This window comes from Panthera tigris, chromosome A1 (assembly GCF_018350195.1).
Source record: "Panthera tigris isolate Pti1 chromosome A1, P.tigris_Pti1_mat1.1, whole genome shotgun sequence".
In the NCBI taxonomy this organism is placed as follows: Eukaryota; Metazoa; Chordata; class Mammalia; order Carnivora; family Felidae; genus Panthera; species Panthera tigris.
The window spans coordinates 210,908,522-210,933,832 of NC_056660.1; the positions used below are offsets into that span (position 1 = coordinate 210,908,522).

Here is a 25,311-nt window from a genome sequence, read left to right on the forward strand (position 1 = left end):
CTCCCTAGGGAGACTTACCTAGGCATGCTCATCACAGATCTCAAAGAATTCTCCAGTGAGATTTCGGACTGGTAGACCTACGGGATGGGGAGGGCAAAGCCTCTCATACTCCACTAGGTGGGAACTGCTCGCTTTGAATAAGCATGACTCACAAGGCCCCTACACTCGTGAACTGGAGAGCTTCTATTCTATAGAAAAATTCTCTCACTTCCCACACTGTGCCCAGGACCAGATTCCTCCTAAGTATAGATGTGGGCTCTAGAGGCAGCTGTCCCAAAGAAGTGATACAACCAGCCTCAGTGGCTTTTGTTTTTCAGGTCCCTTTGCTGAGTAAGGAAGGCAGCTGTGGGTGGGCTCTCCTGCGTCTCTTCTCTCTCCAGCTGCTCGATGTCACTTCATCATCAGGCCTGGCTTGTCCAAGGCTTGGCTTTTTTACAGTGCCACACTTGTCCCCTTAGCATTGGACATTTGCCTCTCATGGTCCCTTTAAGTCCCAGGGTCTCTGCAATTCTCGTGAGGGAGGGGGAGTGACTTTTTGTTACGTGAGGGAATCAGTAATACTAAATGAAATATGTAAATAGAAGCAATTTTAATGACAAAGCTACATAAATTCCCTTAATTTATGATCCTAAAAGTCAGGACTATCCATTTGCTCTTTGGCCAAATTAATAAAAGTGTAGCAAATAAAATGATAATTCTCTCCATTCCGATCTATTTGAGGTAGTGTTTGCTTTGGCACTTTCCATTTCTTCGCTTTTAATCAAGAATATGTCAGAAAGATGAGTAGCCTGAGCCAACAGTCTTCTTTTAATACAAAACAGGATGTTGTATCTTCATCTGGCAATAACTGACTTTAATTTAACTTGGCTTTTGGAAACACAAGGGAAAAGGAAATATAACCTGGGACTGGGAAATGCTTTTGCTAAATCCAGACGCTCTGAACCTGAAGCCAGCTCAGTGTTCTGGAGTCACCCAACTGCCTTCTGCTGCTGGTGTCTGAAAGGAGAAATGAGTTCCTTTAAGTGGAGCACAGTGGGGAAGCAGTCACTGTACAAGGAGAGTGCCAGAGCCCTCTTGATTGCCCTGAACCAGCCCCACGCCCCCTGCCATTTCTGACAGAATTGATCCAGTTAAGTCTGCATTTCCTGGCAAGCCTGAGGACAGGTTTTTCCAAAAGGCATCTCTGACCTCGAAGACGCACGTCTAATCACAAAAGCAAAGCTCTGGACACACGTTCTCTGTTTCCAGCTGGTCGTGTGTGTTTTCTTCACACGTTAACAAAAATGTGCCAAGGTGTGGCATTTATGAACCCCACCAACCGGGAGCTGTGCACACAAATCTGCCGGCCTGTGGGGTGGGAAAGGATGAATGGGGGCTGTCCTGCCCGGGGAGGAGGGCTGCTTCCCCTCTGGCATGCCTGCAGCCTTATTTATTACACACCGAAGTATAAAAGCGCCCAGCCGCCTGCAGCTCTCATCTCCAGCCTTGGCATCTGCCCGAGGAGCCTCGCCCGTCTTCTCCGGGAGGCTCTGGGGCTCTGTTGACAATCATGCGCGGGAGGCAGCTCGTCTGTTGGCACCTGCTGGCTTTGCTTTTCCTCCCGTTTTGCCTCTGTCAAGATGAATACATGGAGGTGAGCGGAAGAGCTAAGAAAGTGGTGGCGAGAATAGTGCAAAGCCACCAGCAGACTGGCCGTAGCGGCTCCCGGAGGGAGAAAGTGAGAGAGCGGAGCCATCCTAATACTGGGACTGTGGATAATAACACTTCTGCAGACCTAAAATCCCTGAGACCGGATGAGCTACCGCACCCTGAGGTAGATGACCTAGCCCAGATCACCCCATTCTGGGGCCAGGTACTCGGAATTCTCTTCTAAGGGGTTACTGTGAAAGCTTAATGAGTTTGGCTGTTGTTCTTGTTTCAGCTATGATTCTTAGGATCAGTGCTTTCTAGAAGTTTGCTAGACTGCTTGTGGGTGTCTTTCTGGGTTGCTCTGGGGGACCAGGGGGACTGTGGTCTCTGTTAGAAAATCGGCAGAGGACGTGCGGAGACAGGGTGTCCCCCAGGAGAAAGGAGAACGGAGCGGCGGGCTCCCTGCTGTGCTGTGACTTAGTTTCTTTCCTGCTCTCTTAGTGTGCGAAGTAGTGCTGACCTATGCAGATAGACGGATCTTTTGCAGATCGTAAGAGAGTTGGATTTTCTTAATCCTTCCCAGCAGGGAGAGGCTGCCCTTTGAGTTTTCCACTTTGATGTGTTAGTTGACTGTGACATTTCATGCCAGGCCTGTTTATTTGATTTATGGCAGTCTGGGTTGCTAAGCCTCTCTGTTCAGCCTGTGAACCAAAGAGTTAGAACAAAAAAGACTACATGTTTACAAAAAAGCAAAACTTCATTGTGTGATTTAATGCCTGATAATCACAAAGAACTTGATTTATTTCCCTGGGTGTAAACTCGGCATCCAAGGAAACATCTTTAACTCTTTTGGGGGTAGTACAGGAGTGAGGTAAGGTTTCAGTGTAGTGAATTGTCAATTGGTGAAACTCCATTTAATTAAACCATTAAGAACTGGACAAAATGAATTTTGACTTACCTTCTCCACATCTAGTATGTTGAAATCAGATAAGGGGGACAATAAGAGTTACTTCAAATCATAGGAACTTTGAACAAAGAGGTTTTACAACAACAATTGACTGTGTCTTTGCATTAAATAGTCCCTGAAAAGGTTCATGCAGTTGAAATCTAAACCCGTCCTATCACAGACTGAAAAGTCTGGGTTGAGGCTGGAGATATGATCAGCCTGAAATCCCACACATGATCAGCTATAGATCTGGGGCTAACTTGGGACTTCTTCTTCTTCTTCTTCTTCTTTTTTTTTTTAAATCAGGGTTGAACTTTTTTTTTTTTTAATGTTTATTTATTATTTTTGACAGAGAGAGTGTGTGAGCAGGGGAGGGGCAGAGAGAGAGGGAGACACAGAATCCGAAGCAGGATCCAGGCTCCAAACTGTCAACACAGAGCCCAATATGGGGCTCGAACTCACAAACTGTGAGGTCAAGACCCGAGCCCAAGTCAGATGCTCAACTGAGCCACCCAGGTGCCCCTAACTTGGGACTTCTAACTCAACAGCACAATGCAGAATCCCAGACTGTTCCATGAGGCTGTGTCAAGAAAAAATTGTTTCTGTAAGGAGTCACAAAAGAAATAACTTCCAAATACAATCTTATTTTTCAAAGGCCACTTTTAGAGATTGTCCTTTCATTTGACGATCTTTTTTCTTTTTTTAAGTAACCTACATCCAATGTGGGGCTCGAACTCACTACCTCAAGATCAAGAGTCACACACTCTACTTATTGAGCCACCCAGGCCCTGCCCCATCCGACAATCTTTTTGCCAGGGGGTGACTAATGCTACTTTCTATTTCCTTTGTGGTGAAGATATTTTCATTTTTGTCCAAGCCTTGACCTGGCCTTTCCATTTCAGTGGATGGGATCTTTGCTGGGCCCTTCCTGGCCTTCGCTGTGTGAGCCCCCAGACGCAGCAGAAGGCAGATGTAGGCTATCGTTTGTTGTTATTTCTTGGCAACCAACACCCAGAAGACCACTGGAATCCAAATTACATTTCTACTTTGCCCTACCTTCTGGTGGGAGGCAGCCAGCACACTGGAGTCAGATGCAAGAGGATAAAAAGTCACTTTCTGGCTTTTTTTTTTTTTTGAAGTCAGAGGGGCTTTTGAACCCTCCTGGGCTCCAGACGTATTTTCAAAACCAACCAACCAACCGACAGACAGACAGACAGACAGACAACCTAATAGGAGATACTGAGGAGATTTAGACTCACTGATATTCTGGAGATCCTCGATAATGGCGTGCCTGCCAATGGGTATGGAGACTCACACTGCATTTAAGGTTTTACTGTGTTCCCCTTCTTCCCTATGTCCCCCACCTCTTTTCTTTTTTCTTTTTTTTCATTCATTCTTCCACCAATGATTTCCTGGGCCCCTACTATGCGCCAAGCTTTACGATGGGAATAAATATGTCCAAGCCTATGTCCAGACAGTTCTGCAGGGCTCTCTGAGGGATAAATGAACAGATAATTGAATACCATATGATAAACAAAATCTCTGCAAATAAGGCATTTGGGGAGAAAGTGTCAGAGTGGTGGTGGCCGCTGAGTTGGATCTCAAAGGTGAGACAAAAAGGATGGTTATCCATACAAGAAATACAATTTAAAAATATGTGAGACAGCAAAGCCTGGGAGGAATGAGTGTGGCTGGAGCTCCTGAGCTGTGGGTGGAAAGCGGGATGATCTTAGTGCCAGCCCGGAAGATTCTGTTGGCCGGTTAAGGAGCTCAGACCTTAGTTTGCCATCGAAAGTTGTGTTTGTTCACAGCAGGGCAGTGAGGTGATCTGGTGTGTGTTCTAGAAAGAGGACTCTGGCCATGGGCTTTGTGGTGGGTAGAGTGTGCAGAGATCAGGGGAGAGTAGACTTGGTCTTTCTTTTCCTGGCAGTTTATTCTCTGCAGTTCTTAGTCAGTCACCTTTATCAGTCTCCCCTCCTTCTCATGGATGCTTTCTCCCCTTCTTTCCACCTCCCTCCTCCTTTCTCTTCCCTCTTTCTTCCAGTAAAGAAGGAGCTGTGGGCTTTCTTTCTGAGAAGTCACTCACTAAGAGCAGAGCTCAAATCTGAGTAGCTGCCCCATCACCTTCATCTATAAAACGTACAGAACTTGTCTTAGAGACACCTACCTCCTCCCATGGTGCTCATTTTTGTGTCTTTGGCTTTCCAGTTGGACCTGACTAGGAGAGATGGTAAGAGGGAGATATGTAGTGACTCCCCAGTATGTAATTCTCCCTTACCTAGGTGATAACCTCTGAGTGAACACATCCCATCCAGCTTGGTCGAAGAGTCCCTCAAAAGCTCACAAGCACTATTCCATTGGATTGAATTTTGAAAGACCAGGCCAGAGGAACATGTTGTGAAGGACTCTCAGGAGATGCCCAGCTAGTAGAAACCGGAAGACCCTCCCTGTTGGGGTGGCAGCTCTCTGCTCTCAAGGCACTCCCAAGTAGCTTGGGCACACACCCCAGTCCTAGTGAGCTCTGACACTGAGCAGTCCTAACTCCTGGAGCTAACTTCTCACACCCAGACACTCAACTTTAAGAATAAAATCTTTCTGGAGCATCTGGGTGGCTCATTCGGTTTAGCATCCTACTTCAGTTCAGGTCATGATTCCACAGTTCATGCGTTCAAGCCCCGTGTTGGGCTCTGTGCCAAAAACAGCTCAGAGCCTGAAGCCTGCTTCAGATTCTGTGTGTCTCTTTCTCTCTGCCCCTTCCCTTTCCCACTCACACTGTGTGTGTGTGTGTGTGTGTGTGTGTGTCTTTCTCTCTCAAAAATAAATTAACATTTACAAAAATTAATAAAAAAAAAGAATAAAATCTTTCTAAGCCATTATTGGAGGGTTTGGAAAAGACCTTAGTATCTTTGCTTGCTCTCAGAGCTGGAAAGAAACTTCATGACCATGTTACCCAGTGCCCTAATTTAGTAGACAAGAAAAACGACGCCTGGTGGGAGGGGGGTGGGGGGGCGGGCAGTGACATCACTAAAGCCACACAGAACTGAGATGGGAGTTCTGGTTCCAGTACAGCCATCTTCCTAACATTCCTAACATCTCAGTGACTCAATTCTGTTCTTTAATGGGTCCATGTCAGGATTTTCCCTCCTTTCCCCTCCCTTCTTCTTCCCCAAAGCCCATTATTGGCAGAGCCTTGGATTTCTTGGAACTTAAAAAGCTGTATTTCACATTAGCAAAATCATTCAGGAAATTATGGAATACTTACTTCTCACATTGCATCCTTGGATTGGAAGGTGGGGCAGTGCTGTGGTGTCTGGATTTCCAAGCGTCTGAACTTGCCCGTCTCAGACCACCTCCTTTAGCTGATTTTTGTTTCCTTCACCAGTTTTATGAAAGGATTTTACAGACTCCCATATCTGGCCAGTGTGGAGTCTGGGGGGCAGAAGACGAGACGGGGGTTAGTTTCAAATTGTGGTCCCTGATCACTTGAGACTGGAGCTCTGAGCTGTTGCAAGAGAATGCTTGAGCTGGCTGTTTTGCATTTTCCCTGAATGGCTTGGTGGAAGGCTTTAGGAAAAAGGAATGAGGGAGTGAAGAAAGAGTCCAAGACCATTTTTGATTTAAAAAAAAAAGAAAAAAAAGAAAAGAAAAAAAGCAAAGTCTGTGCAGCAATGCAAAGCCTTGACTCACTTTTCTGCTTGGATTTCTAGTGATAGAGAAAACGTGAATTTTAAAACCTTCCTTTCCCCCACCCCCCTCTTTTTCTCCCTCTCTTCCTTTTCTAATGAATCCTTTAGAAACAATGTGCTGTTTTCAAAAGACCATTGAATTATAACTCATGTCTAGGAAAGTTTCCACGACTATTCTGCATGATATAATTAAAAAACAAGTTACCAATTTAATGACACACTAAATCTTATAAGCAAATCTAACTCTCCCGCTAGAGCTATAGGTCCTTTACCTTAAGCACAGAGTTTAGAGATTTTTCTTTAAATTTTTTTTTTACATTTATTTATTTTTGAGAGACAGAGAGAGACAGCGTGAGCAGGGGAGGGGCAGAGAGAGAGGGAGACACAGAATCAGCAGCAGGCTCCAGACTCCAAGCTGTCAGCACAGAGCCCGACGCGGGGCTCGAGCCCACAAACTGGGAGATCATGACCTGAGCCGAAGTCGGACGCTTAACCGACTGAGCCACCCAGGTGCCCCTAGAGATTTTTCTTTAAATAAATACACAAGTCCACTCAGTGTCATATTTGAATACATTGGGTGCCCATTAAGTACTCATTGAATATTGGCTTGAATGATGTGAAAATCATTTAAAATTTTGAAGTGAAATATGAAACAGAACATGAGGTTAAATACTTATTATCTTTTTTTTTTTTTTTTTTTTAGAGAGAGAGAGAGAGCACTAGCAGGGGAGGGTAGAGAAAAGGGAACAGAGGATCCAAATGCTGATAGCAGCAAGCTGATGCTGGGCTTGAACTCAGGAAACATGAGATCAGACCTGAGCCTAAGTCAGATACTTAACCAACTGAGCCACCCAGGTGCCCCTTAGTTGAACACCTATTCAGAGGGAGTTAAAGTTGTTTCAAGATGTAGATAATGAATACAAATTTACTGGACTAATGAACACTTTGTTTCCTTAATTTCCTAAGGCAATTTAAGTGTGCGGTGGCTGAAAAGGTAGCATTACAATTCAAAATTTCTAAGAACCCTTACCCCAGTATCATGAATATAGAAAATCTTAATAACCATCTTTGAAGTTGATAATATAATTCTTATCATTTGAGAGTCATCTACTCAAACAAGCTACATGCGAGGGTGCTGGCAGCGGGGAAAGAGAGGGGTGCCTTCACATCCACTCTGAAGGGTTCTCCTCTTTTGCTGTCACTGGTAGCCTCAGGACAGTCTTCCCAGAAATCCTGCCGCACCCCCTGCCAACACCACACTCCTTCCAGAAAGCATGCGTTTCTTTTGACCCGCTGGCTTCCTTGTCCTTTGAGTCATCAGCTCACTTTAGCTACCCTGCCATTCGAGTTCCCATGCCACACCATCTTTTCTGATGTTGTTGTAGGGTGTTTGGAGTTTAACTTACCCAAGGGCTGAGACCAGAGGAAATTCACAAATCCTAATTACTCCCAAGTGCCATTCTCTGAAACTTTTCTCTGTATCTTTTTAAAGTCTCCACAAACCGGAGGACTGCCCCCAGACTGCAGCAAATGTTGCCACGGAGAGTACAGTTTCCGAGGCTACCAAGGCCCCCCTGGACCGCCCGGCCCCCCTGGCATTCCAGGTAAGGATGAGAAAGAGGAGGCACTGTTGCCAGTCTAATTGTGCACTGTGCCAAAATAGGAGTCAAGGTGAATCTAAATAATTTGGGTTCACTTGCGTGTGGTCCAAACAGCATGCGTGGAAATCCAAAAGAGAGTTTGGGAGAGTCCTGGATTTATTAAGCCAATTAGGTGGAACAATATACTATCAAATCCATAGAATTTATTTTTTATCCCGCTTGCAGAATCCCAAAGGTGTGAAGAGCTCTGGGGCACCAGATTCATCGGGAGCGGGGGTTCTTCACCAGCTTGGAGTACAGAACTATGCGATCTTATTTGGACATACTCTTGTTTCAGTGTTTCTGCCACAACGTGCTTCATGCAACCATGCGCTAACTTTCAGGGAACTTCCGAAGTGAAGGTGCGGAGGAGATGCGCGCCTGTCGGTCTGGTTAGAGCCATCTCCACAGTACCATTCGCTGAGCCATGCATCCTTCTATCTGATTCTATGTCCAGCTAAGTTTTTCTTCCCTGATACTCAGAGTCTGTCCATGTTTAGTTCTTTGTTGACTTTCATGCCTCTCTTGGGCTCATGGGAACATTTTGGGCTCCGGTACCACATAGTGGCATGGGAAATGCTGTTGGGCTCCATTCAGCCATCCTACTCTACTGAGTGTGCCCCAGGCACAGAGCTTCTGAGAACTGGCTAGTATCTGGGGTCAGCCAAGGAAAGGGTAGCCTAGATTCTCTAGGCTCCCAGATCCATCTGAGGATTATTTTCCTCTTCCCCTACCCCTTCCTGGGCTAGGACTTTTTCTCAGTGTTTGACAGAAGTCCGCTTGCTCTCCTCTAACTTACCCTCATTGATATTAACATTTATCAAATGAGGTTTAATTTTTTTATGTACTTTTGAGTGGCTTCTCTTATGAAACCAAATCTAAAATGAGAAAACATTCTGTTAGACTTTAAACTATGATTACTGTCTTGGAATCTATGTTATGGGATGTCAATGGTAGCAGCCAGCAGGCGCAGTGATTGTGGATAGAGAATATTCAGACTCCTCTAAAGTATTCTGAGGGCTAAACTCTTCCGAGCTTACAGAACAGGCTGTCCTTGGCCAAATATTTCCCAATCAGAGTGGCTTTGTTAGTCCATTGACTTGTAAACACCGCCAAAGTTTGTTTATCTGGAAGGATTGCAAGCCTGGTATAATAACTGACCAAAGGTAGCATGGAAAATAATTAGCAAAAGGGTGTAAAATTTAACCAGTATAAAATAAAGGAAGACTAGTAGGAATTGTCTCTTAGCGGCAAAGAGTTGAAATCATTATCCAAGTCTTGCTTTCAAAATTATTGTTAAAATGTTTAGCAATGATTTTACATTCCCTCAGTTGTAAAAGTGGTATGTGTCCTTTGTAGAAAAATGCAAAGAGACAAAAAAAGATACATGGCATGATACAAAAGCCAGTCATGTTCCATCCATTCAGGAAAAAAAAAAAACGTGAAATATTTTTATGTAATAGATAAATATTATTTATACCTAACATCATTCTATCTCTATTGATTCATAACCTTTTAATCTTAAAGTGTCTGAATATTATTAAATATTATTAAATATTTTTCTTTAGCATTCTTTTTCTGGGACTATATAGCCTTATTTATTGGATGTATTTTTTTTTTTTTTTTATTTAGCTCTTCCAGTATTGGTGGACACTTAAGTGGTTTCTGATCTTTGCTATTATAAATGATACTTTGATAATCAGTCCTCATAAATTCTTCATCCAATTCCTGCTTTATAAGAAAAACAGGCTTTGGAGACTTGATACCTAAGAACGCTGTCTTCAGTGTCCCATGTGGAAGAAACCGATTTGATGATGGCCCCTTGGCTGTGTTCAGGATTGCTTTCAAATGGTCTTCTTTTACAATTGAGATTGAACCTTTATGAAGAAAGGGTCTGCATTTGTATAAAAATAGAAGGTGGGTGTGAGTGATGGAGGCTTTCTCCTGTGATGATGTCTGCTTGTAATTTCAGGAAACCATGGGAACAATGGCAATAATGGAGCCACTGGCCATGAAGGGGCCAAAGGTGAGAAAGGAGACAAAGGTGACCTGGGACCACGAGGGGAACGGGGGCAGCATGGCCCCAAAGGAGAGAAGGGCTACCCAGGGATTCCTCCGGAACTGCAGGTAAATCTCCTTGCGCACATCTCTGTGTGACTTTCAAACTGCCCTGACCCTTCCAGTGCAGAAGTCAGAAGGCCTGAGTACTTCTTAAGACAAGCCCTCAACCAATGGCCAATGGCCAGTATGCCTCTGGCTTTACTCAACACCCCCTATCCCTCCCCGCCCCTGCCCCCCTCAGGCAGCCTGTGTTGTTCAAAGAGCATTTTGAAATCATTCTTAGGAAGGCATTTAAAGTTGAAATTCAACAATCTTCATGGACCAAATCCATGGGCAGCCCTGAGTATCAACTAATCTCCCATTTTCCAAATCAGAAGATGTGTTAAATAAAAAAGGTTTTTTGGCAATTCAAATATACAAATCTTTAGATGTATAAATAGAATGGTCAAATGTCTACTTACAATATCTTATTTATTAATTTTGTTACATTTATCAATTCAAATCACATATATGGATACTAATATGTAAGTATTCTCTATCAACTCAAGACCTTGTGGCACAGTTTTTATTTAAACTTTTCAATCTTCTTTATCAGTAGAGACATTTTATTTTTGTGATCTACCCTAGATTAGATTAGACTTGATGGCATTCATTTCAGTTTAAAGTGTTTGAATCTATTTATGAGGCTATAATAGGATATTTTATCCTAAGCTTAAGTGTTCATTTGTCTATTTATTTCTCTTTTAAGTGATGTTCAAAATTCTAGTTGTCAATAACATCTAAAATTTGCAAATGTAAGATTATGTCACCAAGAAAATGACTAAATCTTGGGTATTTATTTATTTTCTGGCTGATATTTTTTAAATCGATTTTTCCAAGGGATTCCTATCAACATTGAAAACAGTTTTTACTAAAGTTGTTTTTGGCTGATATGAAATATGACTGTGGTTAAAACAAAATAGGTCTTCCTCAACTTATGATGGGGTTACTACAAGCAGTAAGGAAGATGATTCATTTTCAGAAATACCAAATAAAAACTATGCTGTCTAATTAACAGCAGATTTACAACCTATTGGAAGTATGTACGACCCTCCCCCACCCCCAACAATGGAGTTCCAAACCCTTAGACACTTCACTTCCTCTCTCCTTTTCACGGGTTTATTTTCATGGGCTTTGCCATAAGCGCTAAAGAATAAAAGGAGGAGGGACTGAAAGTTCCTGCATCACCTCAGGGAATATAGTTTGTTCCAATCAGACTACTCCTTGCCCTACATGGGCATAGGTGACGTCCAGGGGAGGGTGTAACCTCTGTAGTGCTCAGCCAATGAGGAACCAGGGAAGGGACTTGCACGCTAGGAGATAAATTGCCTGCTGTAACTGCCCCAAGTGTGCCTGCCTATCAGACACCTGCTCTTGCAAGAACATTGAATAAAGCTTCGCTTCACTGTGCTCTGAGTCTCCACATCCCTCCTTTGATTGAGTCAACGGGCTTATTTCTAACAGTTATGTCAGATAAACCCATTTTAAGTTGAAACATGGTAAGTCAAAAGTGCATTTAATCGGTGCCTGGGTGACTCAGTTAGTTAAGGGTCTGACTCTTGATCTCAGCTCAGGTCTTGATCTCAGGGTTGTGAATTCAAGTCCCATGTTGGACTCTGCACTGGGCATGAAGCCTACTTTTAAAAAATGCACTTAATACACCTAACCTACCAAAAATCATAGCTTAGCTTAGCGTACCTTAAACATGCTTAGAACACTTCCATTAGCCTATAGTTGGGCAAAATCATGTAACACAAAGCCTATTTTGTAATAAAGTGTTGACTATCTCATGTAATTTATTGGATACTCTACTACAAGTAAAAAAAAAAGCCAGAACGGTGTGTGGGTACAGAATGGTTGTAAGTGTATCATCGGTTGTTGATCCCCTGTCCAGCATCACAAGAGAGGATCTGCCACGTGTTCATAGCCCAGGGAAAAAATCTAAAATCAAAATTTGAAGTACGGTTTCCACTGAATGTGTATTGCTAGTGCACCATCCACAGGGTGCCTGGGTGGCTCAGTCAGTTAAGGCTCTGACTTCGGCTCAGGTCGTGATCTCGAGGTTTGTGAGTTCGAGACCCGTGTGGGGCTCTGTGCTGATAGCTCAGAGCCTGGAGCCTGCTTCAGATTCTGTGTCTCCCTCTCTCTCTCTCTGTCCCTTTCCTGCTCACACTCTGTCTCTCTCTCTCTAACATAAATAAACATTTTTAAAAAAAGATGAAAAATTGTGCAGTGGACCCATCAAAGGTAGGGGCCTGTGTGTCATTGAGAGAACATACCATAGCATGAGAGACTTTTAAAGAACCAGAATATAGAGACTTTAATCTGAAAGATCAATTGGGGGGAAAACTTTGCCTTTTATTTGGGCATATCTGGTGGTTGTTTGACCACAGATAAATTCCATCAACTTTCTGGGCCTCTTGTTTTTTAAGTTGTAACCCGAGAGGTCTTTTGTGTTTCTCTAACTGCTTTGGGGGTTTTGTCACTTGTAAATGAATGCTGTTTATTGATTTTAGCAACCTGGGATCAATGTGCTGGCAAAAATTTACAAAGAAGCCACATGCCATTTGGCCAGGTAAAGGGTGTCCAATAAGATGGATGATTAACATTCCCAAAGATAGAAATTCTAACTCCAAACCCGTGATGGTTACACAATGGCCAGGGAGCCCTGACGTAGCCAGTTTGATGGAGCATATCTTAGGCAATTATAAAACTACTCCATCAACTATTTCACCCTAAAACTACAATGTATCATGGTGCCTGGGTGGCTCAGTTGGTTAAGCGTCCAACTTCGGCTCAGGTCATGATCTCACACTCCGTGAGTTCGAGCCCCGCGTGGGGCTCTGTGCTGACAGCTCAGAGCCTGGAGCCTGCTTCAGATTCTGTGTCTCCCTCTCTCTCTCTACCCTTCCCCCACTCACCCTCTGTCTCTGTGTGTGTCAAAAATAAATAATCATTAAAAAAATAAATAAATAACTGCAATGTACTAATTGGGAGAAATACCTTCACATGTTTTAAAGGAGGACTTATAGAGGAGGGTCGATTGGCCTCAGGCACCATGGAAAGAAGGGTGACTTCCAGGCCCCTTCATTCTTATTTCCAAATCCCTCCTCTGGTGTCACCCCTACCTTCCCCTTCCTCTGTGTCCAGGGCCCTCATGCTGTCTTTTCCGACTGTTCAGATCCTTTCTGTGTTCATTCTCCCAGGCCTGCTTTCAGAGCAGACCCCTGAGTCTTTCAGAACTTCAAATTATTCACTCTCTCTCTTCTCTCACCCCCTCCCTTAAAACTCCCATTTTATGAAGACAGGTGGTCCCAGCAAGTTAAAGAATGTGTTGATCTAACTCACACTCAGTTAAAATGACTCCTTTGGATGGGGGATTGGCAATAGGTTTTGTTGTTGTTGTTGTTGTTGTTGTTGTTTTTAATGTCTATTTATTTTTGAGAGAGAGAGGCAGACAGAGGATCCAAAGTGGGCTCTGCACTGACAGCAGAGAGCCCAATGTGGGGTTTGAACTCACAAACCACAAGACATTGTGACTTGAGCCAAAGTTGGTTGCTTAACTGAGCCACCCAGGCACCGCTGGCATTAATTTTCAAATGTGACTGGCCAGTAATGGTGCAATTCCAGGGTGGGGGGTTTTCTTACATCACCAAATATTTGTCCTACATCAACGGGGTGTCCTACAGTGCAACTCAGTTCTGACACTACCTGCTTTGAGACAGCATCAGAGTCCAAGGTTAAAAGCTCAGCCCAGCAAGACTCACCGCCCCCGCCCCTGCCCCCAGCCCCCACTTCAGATGCTACTCGCAAATTCAGGTTGTCATCTCTGCTTCTGACAGTCTGCCTATGGAGGAGAAGTTCCAACAACCCCTTCCTTAGGATCAGTTCATTTGCTAGCATGAACTCAGAGAAACATTCTACTTACTCAGTCACTGCTTTTTATAATTCAGGAACAGCCAGATGAAAGAGATGCTTCGGGCCAGGTTTGGGGAGTTTCCATGTCCTCTCAGAGACCGAGGGCCACTCTCCTGCCCCTTCACGTGTTCGCCAACGTGGAAGCTCTCTGAACCCCTTCCTTTTAAGTTTTATGGAGTCTTCATTGCACTGGCATGTTTGATTAAATCGCAGGCCCCTAGTGATTGAACTCAACCTCCAGCCCCTCTGCCCTTCCTGGATGTGAGATGGGGTCCAAAGTTTCTAATCACGTGGTGGGTTCCACCGGCAAACAGCCCCCATCTTTAGGTTGCCTAGGGGCTTTGCCAAAGTCACCTCATTAACATCACAAAAGACCACTTGATTTCTCTCATCACTTAAAATATTCGGATGGTTTCGGGAACTCTATGCCAGAAGCCAGGACAAAGAAAAAAATGTGTATTTATTATAAATCATAATATCACAGGTATTTTGGGGAAAAAATAACATAGGTGAGCAAAATTAAATGGTTATCTGAAGCAGGCCTTCTCAGATCCTTTAACATGCTCATGTGCATTTAATAACTATAAGTAGATTTCATCCAAATTTTCCTGGTATTAGGATTTTAATATTTCAAATAGCCTTTAGAAGTTCAATACTCCTTGAAACACATGGTGAGAACTGTTGATATATAATATCATTTTAATGGCTGCATAGCATAAAAATGTTAGAAATTACTATGATTTATTTCTTTCTCTGTTTATTTCCAATCTAGCTATTACAAAGAATGTTGAGATAAACTTATGTTTGTAAAAGCCTCATTCCTTTAAGGTAAATTTCCTATTAACTGCCCAACTCTTTCCTTAGATTGCATTCATGGCTTCTCTGGCAACTCACTTCAGCAATCAGAACAGTGGAATTATCTTCAGCAGCGTTGAGACCAACATTGGAAACTTCTTTGACGTCATGACTGGTAGATTCGGGGCCCCAGTATCAGGTGAGATGTAAAAATAAATGAATGACTGAGTTAATCAATCTAGCAATCTGGATGGAAGGAAAGAAGGAAGGAAGGGAGGGAGGAGGGAAAGAAAAGGGTGAAGGGAGAGGAAACAAAGAAAGGAAGACACTTAGAGAGTTGAGAATTCTTTGATTCTGGTGAAAACAATCCGCCCATATATGGATTTCTGTTGTATTTCACAGTAAATGAATTAGAATTCAAAAAGACGAGGATGCTTTACAAAAAAATGATAACCATGGTTACTAAGGTTTTTTTAGCTCTTATTTGAACTGAAGCAAATAATCCCTCAGAGGGCATTTAAAAGTCCTAAGATCATAATTCTCACAGTTTAATGTGTCATAACAGTATCCTCCCATGCCACTGCCCTGAGGAGGGCCTGATCCTTTAAATAATTTTTATTTAAATTTTTAAAATTTCTTGAGCACTTCTGTATTTGTTTCCTATTGCTGATCTAATGAATTACCATAAACTGAGTGGCTTAAAATGACACAAAATTATTCACTTGTAACTCTGGAGGCCCGAAGTCCCGAATCGGTCTGACTGGGCTGATGTTAAGATGGAGGCAATGCTTCTTCCTTTGCTAGCTGGCCTCTTCCAAGCCTGAGAGGCTGTCAGCGTGCCCTCTCTATGAGCCACATGGCTTCCCTCTCCCTTCTACTGTCAACATCCCCTCCTCTCAGATGCTGACCTCCTGGGCTCTCAAGGACAGCATGATTACCTTGGGCCCACCTGGGTAATTGGATAGTCTCCCCATCTCAGGATCCTGAATTTAATTACACCTGCAAAGTCCATGTGGCCATATAAGGTACCATTCACAGCTCCTGGGGATTTTAGGACAAGGGCCTATTTGGAAGCCAACATTCAGCCCCTATAACTTCCTTACTTTTGGGCACCACGAGCTGATCATTCTGGGCTTTTCCTGCTGTCCTTTCAATACATGGATGTAAGCCTTCTTTTTGCCCTGAAAAGTTCCTTTGCATTATATTTTTAAATATAGATATAAATACTATTTTTTCTTACCATTGTACTCAAGTGGGGTAGCATCGGGAATAGTCTGACTTGTGTTAGGAATCAGGCAATACGTGGGCATAGTGCCTATGGGATATTTTTAAAGCATAAGACGACCAATTAAAAGGTAACTCCATTTTTATTGTCATCATAGTCCAGCAATTCTAAACAATGTCTATGATAAAATACTCCTCCCCTTTAGGGTTGACCACTCACCAGCAGCCTCCCAACCCTGTCCCCCTGCACCTTAGTAGACCTACCACTGGTTAACTTCGTAAGGACTCTAATTATAGTCTGTTGGTTTTATTAACTTTTCTTAGTCTGTCTTCTGTATCTTTTATTTTCTCTAACCTCTTGCTGCTCTTTAGTTCCATTTCATGTTGTTTGCTTTTCTGTCACTATTCTTTTTTTTTTTTAATGTTTGTTTATTTATTTTTGAGAGAGAGAGAGAGAATGGGAATCCCAAGCAGACTCTGCACTGTCAGCACAGAGTCCAGTTTGGTGCTCAAACTCATTAACTGTGAGACTGTGACCTGAGCCAAAACCAAGAGTCTAAAACTTAACTAACGGAGCCACACAGACACTCCTCTATCACTATTCTGCATGTCCTTAATTAGATAATCTGAGGGTGGATTTTCCTTTTTGCTTTTTCCAATTTCTTCTGTCCTGTTTCTGTGATACTTTCTTTACATTTTCTGTTTTACATTAACCCTTAGTCCCATTTTGTAGTTCCTTCTCTTGTCTGGATATTTCTGCCATGAGTTCTTACATTCTGTTCATATTCTTTCATAGAAGGATTTGCTTCATTAACATATTTTAAACTCATGTTGGAGTATTTAGTTACATTTCCCATCCACTACATGACAACATTTCTTCTTGGTGAGTATTCTTCCACTCTTGGTAGCTTTTGTTCTTCTTTTCTACTTTCTAAAATTAGCTGATGGTTGGATGAGTTGGATTTTCCTAGACCAGTACATGCAGTAGTTTCTCAGGAAGGGGGAGGGACCCCAGCATACTTCCAGGCTTGGTAACTCAATGGTCCCCTCTCCTGGCACCAAGGGATTCACTCTGTTCTTTTCAGGATGGAACTTCTGTGTGTTTTCTCTGTGTGGCCACATTTCCTCTTCCTCCCCTGACAGCCCTGGGTCTTCGAAGACTTCTGAAACCAGCCTTGCACTTCTGGTCCTCTTGCCTTTAGGAGCCTTATTTTTGCTGGTGGATTCTGAAATCTGCCACTTCAGGACCACTTCCCGCACGTTTTGTACTTTATCTAGCAACCCCACCCCTATCCCCCACCAAACATAACTCCGGCTTCATCTCGGCCCTGCTCATAAGAGCTTCCTTTCAGCACTTGTACTTCAGAGTGACCCTTCTCCATCAGGGAAGGTACTTTTTCTGGAACTGAGGTCTGCTGCTGCTTGGCCCTCCTCAGAACTCCCTGCCAAGCCCCCATGTTGCCTCCATGTGACTCTGCCTGTTGTCTGTTGCATTCGACAGACTTACAAGTATCTAAGTTTATGAATTTTTTTTTCAGCCTCCTAGTTTTACGGAAGATGGATTCTTTCTGGTGTTTGTTTTCAGTTCTCCCTATTTCTCTATATGGTATCCAGAAAGGAAAAGAAGAAAATTCTGATAAATGCAATGGCCGTGTTAAATTTGATGCAAGTGTTTTAATGCCTTTCTTTTTCTACCCAGTTAAACTCAGAAACAGACATAAAAACGATAGAAGCAATCTTTCATCACACTTCAATCAGTTTTAAAACTTCTTATATGATTTTCTGCTCTGAAGGTTTATAAATTTCCTGTAACTATTTTGTTAAACACTCTCTGTGCTGCAATTCCCATAATCACCTAGATATGCTCAAAGGTTCCACTGCTCTCAAGGGCTTTATAATTGAAGCTCAAAGATTTAGTAGTTTTTTCAGAACTCTCTGGGGCTGGGCATAATTCTAATGGTAACAACCATCATTGGTCTTTCACTTTAAACCTCATCCAATAGATTACAAAATGACCATTTTATACTTTTCAGCTTTGGGAGGGACGAGACAGAGAAGGCTGATTTTTGCAATTACAGTAATGCAAAGACCTAAAAACTGTACTGTAAGTGTATTGCCTCGCGTCTTCAGTATCTTCCCCTGCAGAAGGAAGCCATATGTGGATATAATATGTATTCACTTTTATATTTGCACCTCTAGGCGTTTCATTTATTCCCCATCTAATTTCTTAGTCTGCTCTTTCTAAAATGCTTCTGCAATCGATTTTGTATAGTAGTCATTATTTTTTCAGGAAAACTAATATCGTTTCCTGTCATTTTGATTCCAGCTTTATCTTCTTGAGGCATTAGAAATTGTCACAGGTGTGTGTGTGTGTATCTAATGAGAAGTTTTGTAAAAATAAAAACCTAAACACATATAAACTACTTTGTTTGAGTCCTCTAATTCTAATCTGACTTTCTTTTTCACCTGTGAACCAATCTCTAGGCATGTGAATGATAGGACTGAGTTTTACACCAGTTCCTTTATTTTGAGTATATTGAATATGTGAGCCTGGTGCTAAATGAAGCATAATCACACTTTTTCACTTGGTTCAACTTGAGTCAAAAGCAGGTGGTTCAACATGGTGTCCTTACAGCTTCTATCTTACTTAATTGCACCTTTGATAAGGAACATAGAACTATGTAGTGCTATTTTTTTTAAAAAAAGATGTTTCTGGGGTTTTCCCTTACAAGGCTTGCTGCTATGGTCTCATTGTGCCCCTCCAAAATTCATTCGCATTGAAAATCTTGGGCATTGAAGGTTGGCATTCAACTTGGGCATTGAAAACCTATTGCACAACTTATTGGTGTTAGGAGGTAGGGTCTTTGGGAGGTGATTACCTCACAATGGTAGAATTGTCATGAATGGGATGAGTGCCCTTATGAAAGAGGCCCCACAGAGTCCCCTAACCCCTTCTGCCATGCGAGGATACAATCAGGAGTCTGTAGCCTGGAAGAAGACCCTCACCTGACCATGCTGGCACCCTGGTCTCTGACTTGCAGCCTCTAAAACTGTGAGAAATAAATTGCTGTTGTTGTAAGCTCCTTAGTCTGTGGCACTTTGTTATAGCAGCTCACATGGGCCAAGACAAGGTCATCAGTTTAAAAATGTAGCATGGAAATCCATAAGAGCCTGATGATGTGTATTCATCATCTTTCCAAATGCACTCTCAAATCCCACATCATTTGGAGTTAGGAAGATTTTCCTTTTTGCTTATCTCTCTGCTTTTGGATTCTCTTAAATCTTTCAGTGAAGGTATTTTCTACACTGGCATGCAGGGTGTATCAGGCCATATGAAGTTCCTTTCTGTTAGGTGGCCTAGAATCTTACAAGAAAACTCACATCTCTTCAAATATGTTCGTCCTTTACAAATGAGAAGTATCCATATTGTTAGTAGCAAGGTCATGCTGCTGAGTAATGAATAACATGATAAGTTACAAAAACTATTTCTTCAGAACTATTAGTATTATCTGTGCTATAATACTTCTTATCTTTGGCTAACATCTCTGTGATGAGTCTACTCATCCATTGTAATGCTACACTTGGCTCATTTTGTTAGGCCACAGAGGTCATGTGTTCATCCATGCAGGGCTATATGCCTTGTCTATATGGGTCCTGTGGCAGGTGCTAATGATAGTTGATCTATACCTAGGAATAGCATATACTTCACTGTAAGCACGCTATTGGGAAGAGGAGGGAGTGAGATACAGCCCAAATTACTCCATCCTTTAAAGACTTTGTAGTCTTATTAAGGACACACAGTGCACACACTGGGAAGGTCGCAAAAAGTTTAAAGTACCGTGAAGATGAGAACAGACAAAGGAACACTCATACAAATAAAGGCCAAGAAGAACCTACATGCCATATAGAATATAAACGAAAAATGTGAAGTCATGTGGCATATGTCTCGGTCCTCAATGTACAAGACATTAATATAAATGTGGATAAATACCTGCCTTTTTCAGGTGTGTATTTCTTCACCTTCAGCATGATGAAGCACGAGGATGTTGAAGAAGTATATGTGTACCTCATGCACAATGGCAATACAGTCTTCAGCATGTACAGGTGGGTGGTCGTCTCTATCACAGTCTCATCCATGCCACCACTGCTTGCTCAAAGGCTGGCAAGTGCCAGGGAGTGTATAGGAATCAACAGAGCCTGACATGACCCTTGTCACTACTGAGAGCTCCTATATACCAAAATATGGCCCAATTATAATTACTATTTGGGAAGAAATAAATCTTATAAACCTGAGAATAAGCAGGTTGATAAGAGGCCTTGAGCTAATTACTAACAATACTCCCCATAACTAATCATTTGTATTCTTTTCTTAACTCATAATTTCTTTTCTTCTTTCTCAGCCCTTTCCTCTGTTTTCCCATCCTCCCACCCCTTTTGCCAGAGTTTAGCCCCATTGATGGTCTTCTCCACCATCTTCCTTAGCTGGCAGAGTAGGCCCCTCTCTTTTGGCTGTACTGCCACTCTGATATTTATCCTAGAGTTCCTTGTAAAAAAATTACTTTTTTTTTTTAAAGTTTATTTATTTATTTTGAGAAAGAGATTGTGTGTGCACACAGGTGGGTAGGGGTCAAGAGAAAGGGGGAGGGAGAGAATCTCAAACAGGCTCCACACTGTCAGTGCAGAGCCTGTTGTGTGGCTCAATTTCAGGAACTGTGAAATCATGACCTGAGCTGAAATCAAGAGTCCAATACCTAACCGACTGAACCACTTTAGGCATCCCTAAAAAAAGTACTATTTTTAACATTTATTCATTTTTGAGAGACAGAGTGCCAATAGGGGAGGAGCAGAGAGAGCGGGAGGCACAGAATCTGAAGCAGGCTCTAGTCTCTGAGCTGTCAGCACAGAGCCCAATACGGGGCTCAAACCCACAAACCGGCAGATCGTGACCTGAGCCAAAGTCAGTTGCTTGACCAACTGAGCCACCCGGGTGTCCCTAAAAAAATTAATTTTAAAAAGAAATATTACAACTTGTTTTGATATAAGCTTAGTGTGGGGGAAAGAGGCAGAGAACCAACATCTTTCCCATAACTAAGTGGGTGGTGAGTTATCTATCAAAAACACTGTGGTTACTATCTAACCTCTGTCATTTTTGAAAACTTGGGAAGAATGCCATTTCTTCAGGAGCCTGGCTTCTGGTGCAAAGATGTCTTTGAAAAACCAAAAGAGAGAAAGATGAGTAGGTGAAATTACTGCAAAATAGAGACCCAGAATATGGTAGCTCACACAATGCAGAGCTCTGTGTGGCTTGACCAGATCTAGGATGGGGAAGGACAAGGCAGACAAGGTACAGGAGGGATTTCGTGGCGGTTGGGAGGGAGGTGCTCCATCTGGGTTTTCAGGGACACAGAGTGGTGAGAGCAGTTCACCTGTAAAACTGACTTTCAAATTCTTGTTGGTCATGGTCATTGCCACAGTCAGAAGGAGAAAAGAGCAACAGGCTTGTGAAAATTTTTACGCATCATATATTCTATTCAGAGAACAGAGACACATACTTCCCCTTCCCTAACTCCCCCCAACCAATGCAAGGATGGCAAGGAAACATAGAACTCCTCCTCTGGAAGCAGGGAAATGGAGTCTGGTGAACAGCTAGGCTTTTCTGCCCCTCTGGCAGAGAATTCAATAGAATTCTTCCTACATTTAGAATATATATCTTCCCACCTCCATCCCCAAGGAAGACAGCCTAAACTGTAGTTCATGCAACCAACTCCAAGCCCTGAGTCTTAGGAATGAACAATTCTTTTCATCACATCAGTCTCTTGGCTATTGTTTTTTTTTTTTTTAATGTTTATTGATTTTCAGAGAGACAGAGAGTGCAGGTGCATGGGCTCGAGAGCTTGTGCTCATGGGAGAATGGCAGAGAGAGTGGGAGAGAGAGAATCCCAAGCAGGCTCCACACTAGCAAGGAACCCCATGCAGGGCTTGATCTCTCACCCTGAGATCCTGACATAAGCTAAGATCAAGAGTTTGACACTTAAACAAATGAGCTACTCAGACGTCCCTTGGCTGTTTTCTCTTTGGTCCCTGATTCTGTCCTCTGGGAGGATCTTCCTTATTTATTTGTCTCCATGGCTACATCTAAAAGATGAATAGATTTTCCCTGCGGTCTTTCACAGCCCAATTCCTCCTGGTGCAAATTTGAGGGCTAAGAGTATTTAGTCAAACACCCCAAGCCCTTTGTAAGCCAGGTTTGAGTAATATCATTTCCTCAGACATTTAGCAGCCTTTTGTGCTATTTGCTGCCAGTCAGTTACATGTGTTGGTAAACAACACCCAACATTCTTTTCTTGACAGATAGTTTTTCCGTCTGTTATTTCCTTGACTCCTTATCTTCATGCCTTTCTGTCTTGACTAGTGGTGGCTACCACAAGGCCTTCTAAAACAATAGATTTGGGTAGAAAGGCAATATTTTTAATCCATCAGGTTATGTCGCAGGCTGTGTCTATCAGATTAAATGAGAGATCTTAATAGGACAACATCAATTTTACCTCTGCTCTTTCTGGTATAAAAGCATTTGGCTTTTCCAACCCTGTTAGGCCTCAACTTTCTAGACTCACCCTTTCTGCTTCCTGTGCTTCAAACATGTCAGTTCTCATCTTTTGTAGAAACATCTCACTAAAAGCAGCAAAGAGAATTTTGGCTTTTCTAGTCACTTCCTTTCTTAGTGTATAGGCTTGATAGACATAAGGTCTGTCTTCCATGTTATCAGATGTTTTCCTAAATGTTTTGCCACAGCACAACATGGATCTACAGTTTTCAAGCCCACAATATTTGTTTCCTCAGTGCTCTCTGCCTGACCATGAGCAAACACAACATATTTTAGTTTATATTTCAGTTTAATTTAGTTTATAACAGAACGCTCCTTCAGTACCAATAAGTTAGGGTAGACTAAGCTGCTGCAACATTAACCCAATGGCTTAAACATAATAGAAATCCCTTTTCTTCTCATTGAACAGTCCAGAGTGGTTGTTCCAGGTCAGGGCAAGTGAGAAAGACTTGACCTCTACCTAGTCTTCAAGAACTCAGGCTACAATACTTTGCTTCCAAGGTCATTCTGGTCATTGTCATTGACATTCCACACAGTCATAATGAGGAAGAGGCAAGGAGAGGTGTTTGTGAGAATTGTATCGGCCAATCCTTTTAGTGGTACATGTCATTTCTGTTCACATGCCATTTAGAGAACTTAGTCACAGGACTTCAAATGCATGAGAGTCTGGGGGAGAAGATGAGGACATATTTTGGTAAAGAGGTGGCTATCTACTGCAAAGACTAAGTAGCTGGTGCCTTTTTTTTCCTTACAGCTATGAAACAAAGGGGAAATCGGACACATCCAGCAACCATGCAGTACTGAAGCTGGCCAAAGGGGATGAGGTTTGGCTGAGAATGGGCAATGGCGCTCTTCATGGGGACCATCAGCGCTTCTCTACCTTTGCAGGCTTCCTGCTCTTTGAAACCAAATAAATATATGAATAGACCAGCTCTACTTTTGGGAAGACTTACGGCTAAGCTGGTATTGGTATGAGCTGAAGGACATTAGAGTTGAGGGTTCTACTCAGGAGCTCAGAAGAAGAATCCACAAAATTGTCTTCCCAAGTGACCTTGACTAATATACTCAGCACCTTTACTCTTCCCTAGGCACCTAAAAAAAAATTCCCTTCTTGATACAGGTTGGAAATAATTTTCCTCATCAAAGAATTCATTTGCAAAGAATTTGGCTACTCCGTTTTTAATTTAATAGCAACTTTCAGGAATTCTTGAGGTTTGAGGCTCATCATTCTTTATAACGTTTCAAGGAATAGGGTGCAGTGATTATGATGGAGCCAGCAGGAGCAAGGGCACTTGCCAGGACCAAGTTACCAGAAACATTTGTAAAGCCTAGACTGGGAAGTAACACTTTGATCCAGTGGGTCAATTTTTATGAATGAAGTATAGATATTTTTAGTAACTCTAGATAGCTTTTAGATAGGAAAAGTATTCATAATGCTCATAAATAATGGACTCCTCCTTTTTTATAAGGATACTGCTGTAATTAAATCTGGATTTGTAATGGCTTGTATTTTTGGATATAAAATTTTCTCATGATCCAAAATTGAGTTTATCAGGTCTGACTTATTATATTGACTTTTTTTCCATTGAGTTTCTTAGATTAAAGTAGATCTTTGTTGGTTCTGGCCTGCAGAACCAGTTGAGGTGAGCTTAGATCCACATATACAGATATATGTGAAGTTCTCTCTCAATTTAGAAATTACCCCAATAAACTTTACACACACTGACATGTCATTTCAAGGAAATGTAAACTCAGTTATATACAGTGAAACTAATGGATGCAAAATACAAGGGCATTCCGTTTAGAAGACATAAAATAAAATCTCTTAACCTTTTCAAAAATAAAAAATGATATGACTTCTTTGATTACCATATTTAAGCAACATTTATAAAGCAGCTATGCTCCTTGACTTTTGCCTATCCCTCCCCAAAAGGGATAAGTTCAGAAGATAGTACCCCAAACTGGTTTCTTTTAAGCAAAGAAAGTATCATTGGAATATGTGTTTACCCTGAGGTCAAATCACATTTAAAAGGCACTAGAGAGATGCCTTTCTGACAAATATCACTTAATGAATTCCCTTGGAAGCAATTAGCCCTTGACTAATTTTCTGTAACAATTTGAATTTCCACAAAAGCTTTTAAACTGTGGGTTTAATTGTATTGATTACCCCCTACAGCTGGAAGCAGAGAGAATTAAGTAGGGCTGCCCTATTAACTAACTTGGTGGGCTCCTTGCTCCGTTCTTTGACCCTTTCTTTTGATCTATAAATATTTTAAAACTCTTTTCCTGACCAATACAAGCAATGCTATTTTAAAGTGACTGGATATTAGCCAAAATGTGCTTGACTGGTTGATAATGTCTTCGTGATTTTGTGTGTATGTTCCCTGCCATCCCTGGAGCTGTGGGTGTTGAGGTTTACTATTTCTAAACATCATAAATATTTTGTAAAAGTGTATTGCCAATAGATATTTGAATTTTGCATGTTGCCCAAAGAGATTTCATTTCTAAAGAACACATACCATTAACAAACTGCCTTAAAAGAAGATATTGGCTTAGCTTTAGGTACAACTAAGGCAAGAAAAATGTAAAAGCATTGTGTGGAAACAAACATACTTTTGTTAAATGTACTGTTTTATAAGGTCCTTAATAAAGTTGAATAGCCATTTGATTGTAAGTCATCATGGTTTGTTAACACAAAGCTAAAATATTTTCATGCAGATGATGTAAACAGCCATACATCAATGATATGGGCACAGAACTTATTTATCT

General features: G+C 42.0%; 1 protein-coding gene across 2 annotated transcripts; it reads left to right on the forward strand.

Moving 5' to 3' along the window:
* Positions 1–1,515: 1,515 nt before the first annotated feature.
* On the forward strand, positions 1,516–23,478 carry C1QTNF3 (C1q and TNF related 3). Of its 2 annotated transcripts, none has more exons than XM_007097425.3 (6): positions 1,516–1,633; positions 7,754–7,865; positions 9,874–10,028; positions 14,784–14,913; positions 19,943–20,042; positions 23,297–23,478. In XM_007097425.3, the coding sequence occupies exons 1-6, from the start codon at positions 1,550–1,552 to the stop codon at positions 23,454–23,456; spliced, it is 741 nt and encodes a 246-aa protein (XP_007097487.1). In that variant the 5' UTR covers positions 1,516–1,549; the 3' UTR covers positions 23,457–23,478. The 2 variants fall into 2 exon arrangements, with proteins under 2 accessions (XP_007097487.1, XP_007097485.1); XM_007097423.3 differs by having other exon boundaries at positions 1,550–1,852.
* The last annotated feature ends 1,833 nt before the right edge of the window (positions 23,479–25,311 follow it).

What these genes read in the sequence shown, in the direction of transcription:
- C1QTNF3 (XM_007097423.3), top strand. Translation starts at nt 1,550, where the DNA reads ATGCGCGGGAGGCAGCTCGTCTGTTGGCACCTGCTGGCTTTGCTTTTC. An exon ending in TCACCCCATTCTGGGGCCAG is followed by an intron (nt 1,853 to 7,753) that starts GTACTCGGAATT and finishes ATCTTTTTAAAG; the next exon opens with TCTCCACAAACCGGAGGACT. An exon ending in ATTCGGGGCCCCAGTATCAG is followed by an intron (nt 14,914 to 19,942) that starts GTGAGATGTAAA and finishes TGCCTTTTTCAG; the next exon opens with GTGTGTATTTCTTCACCTTC.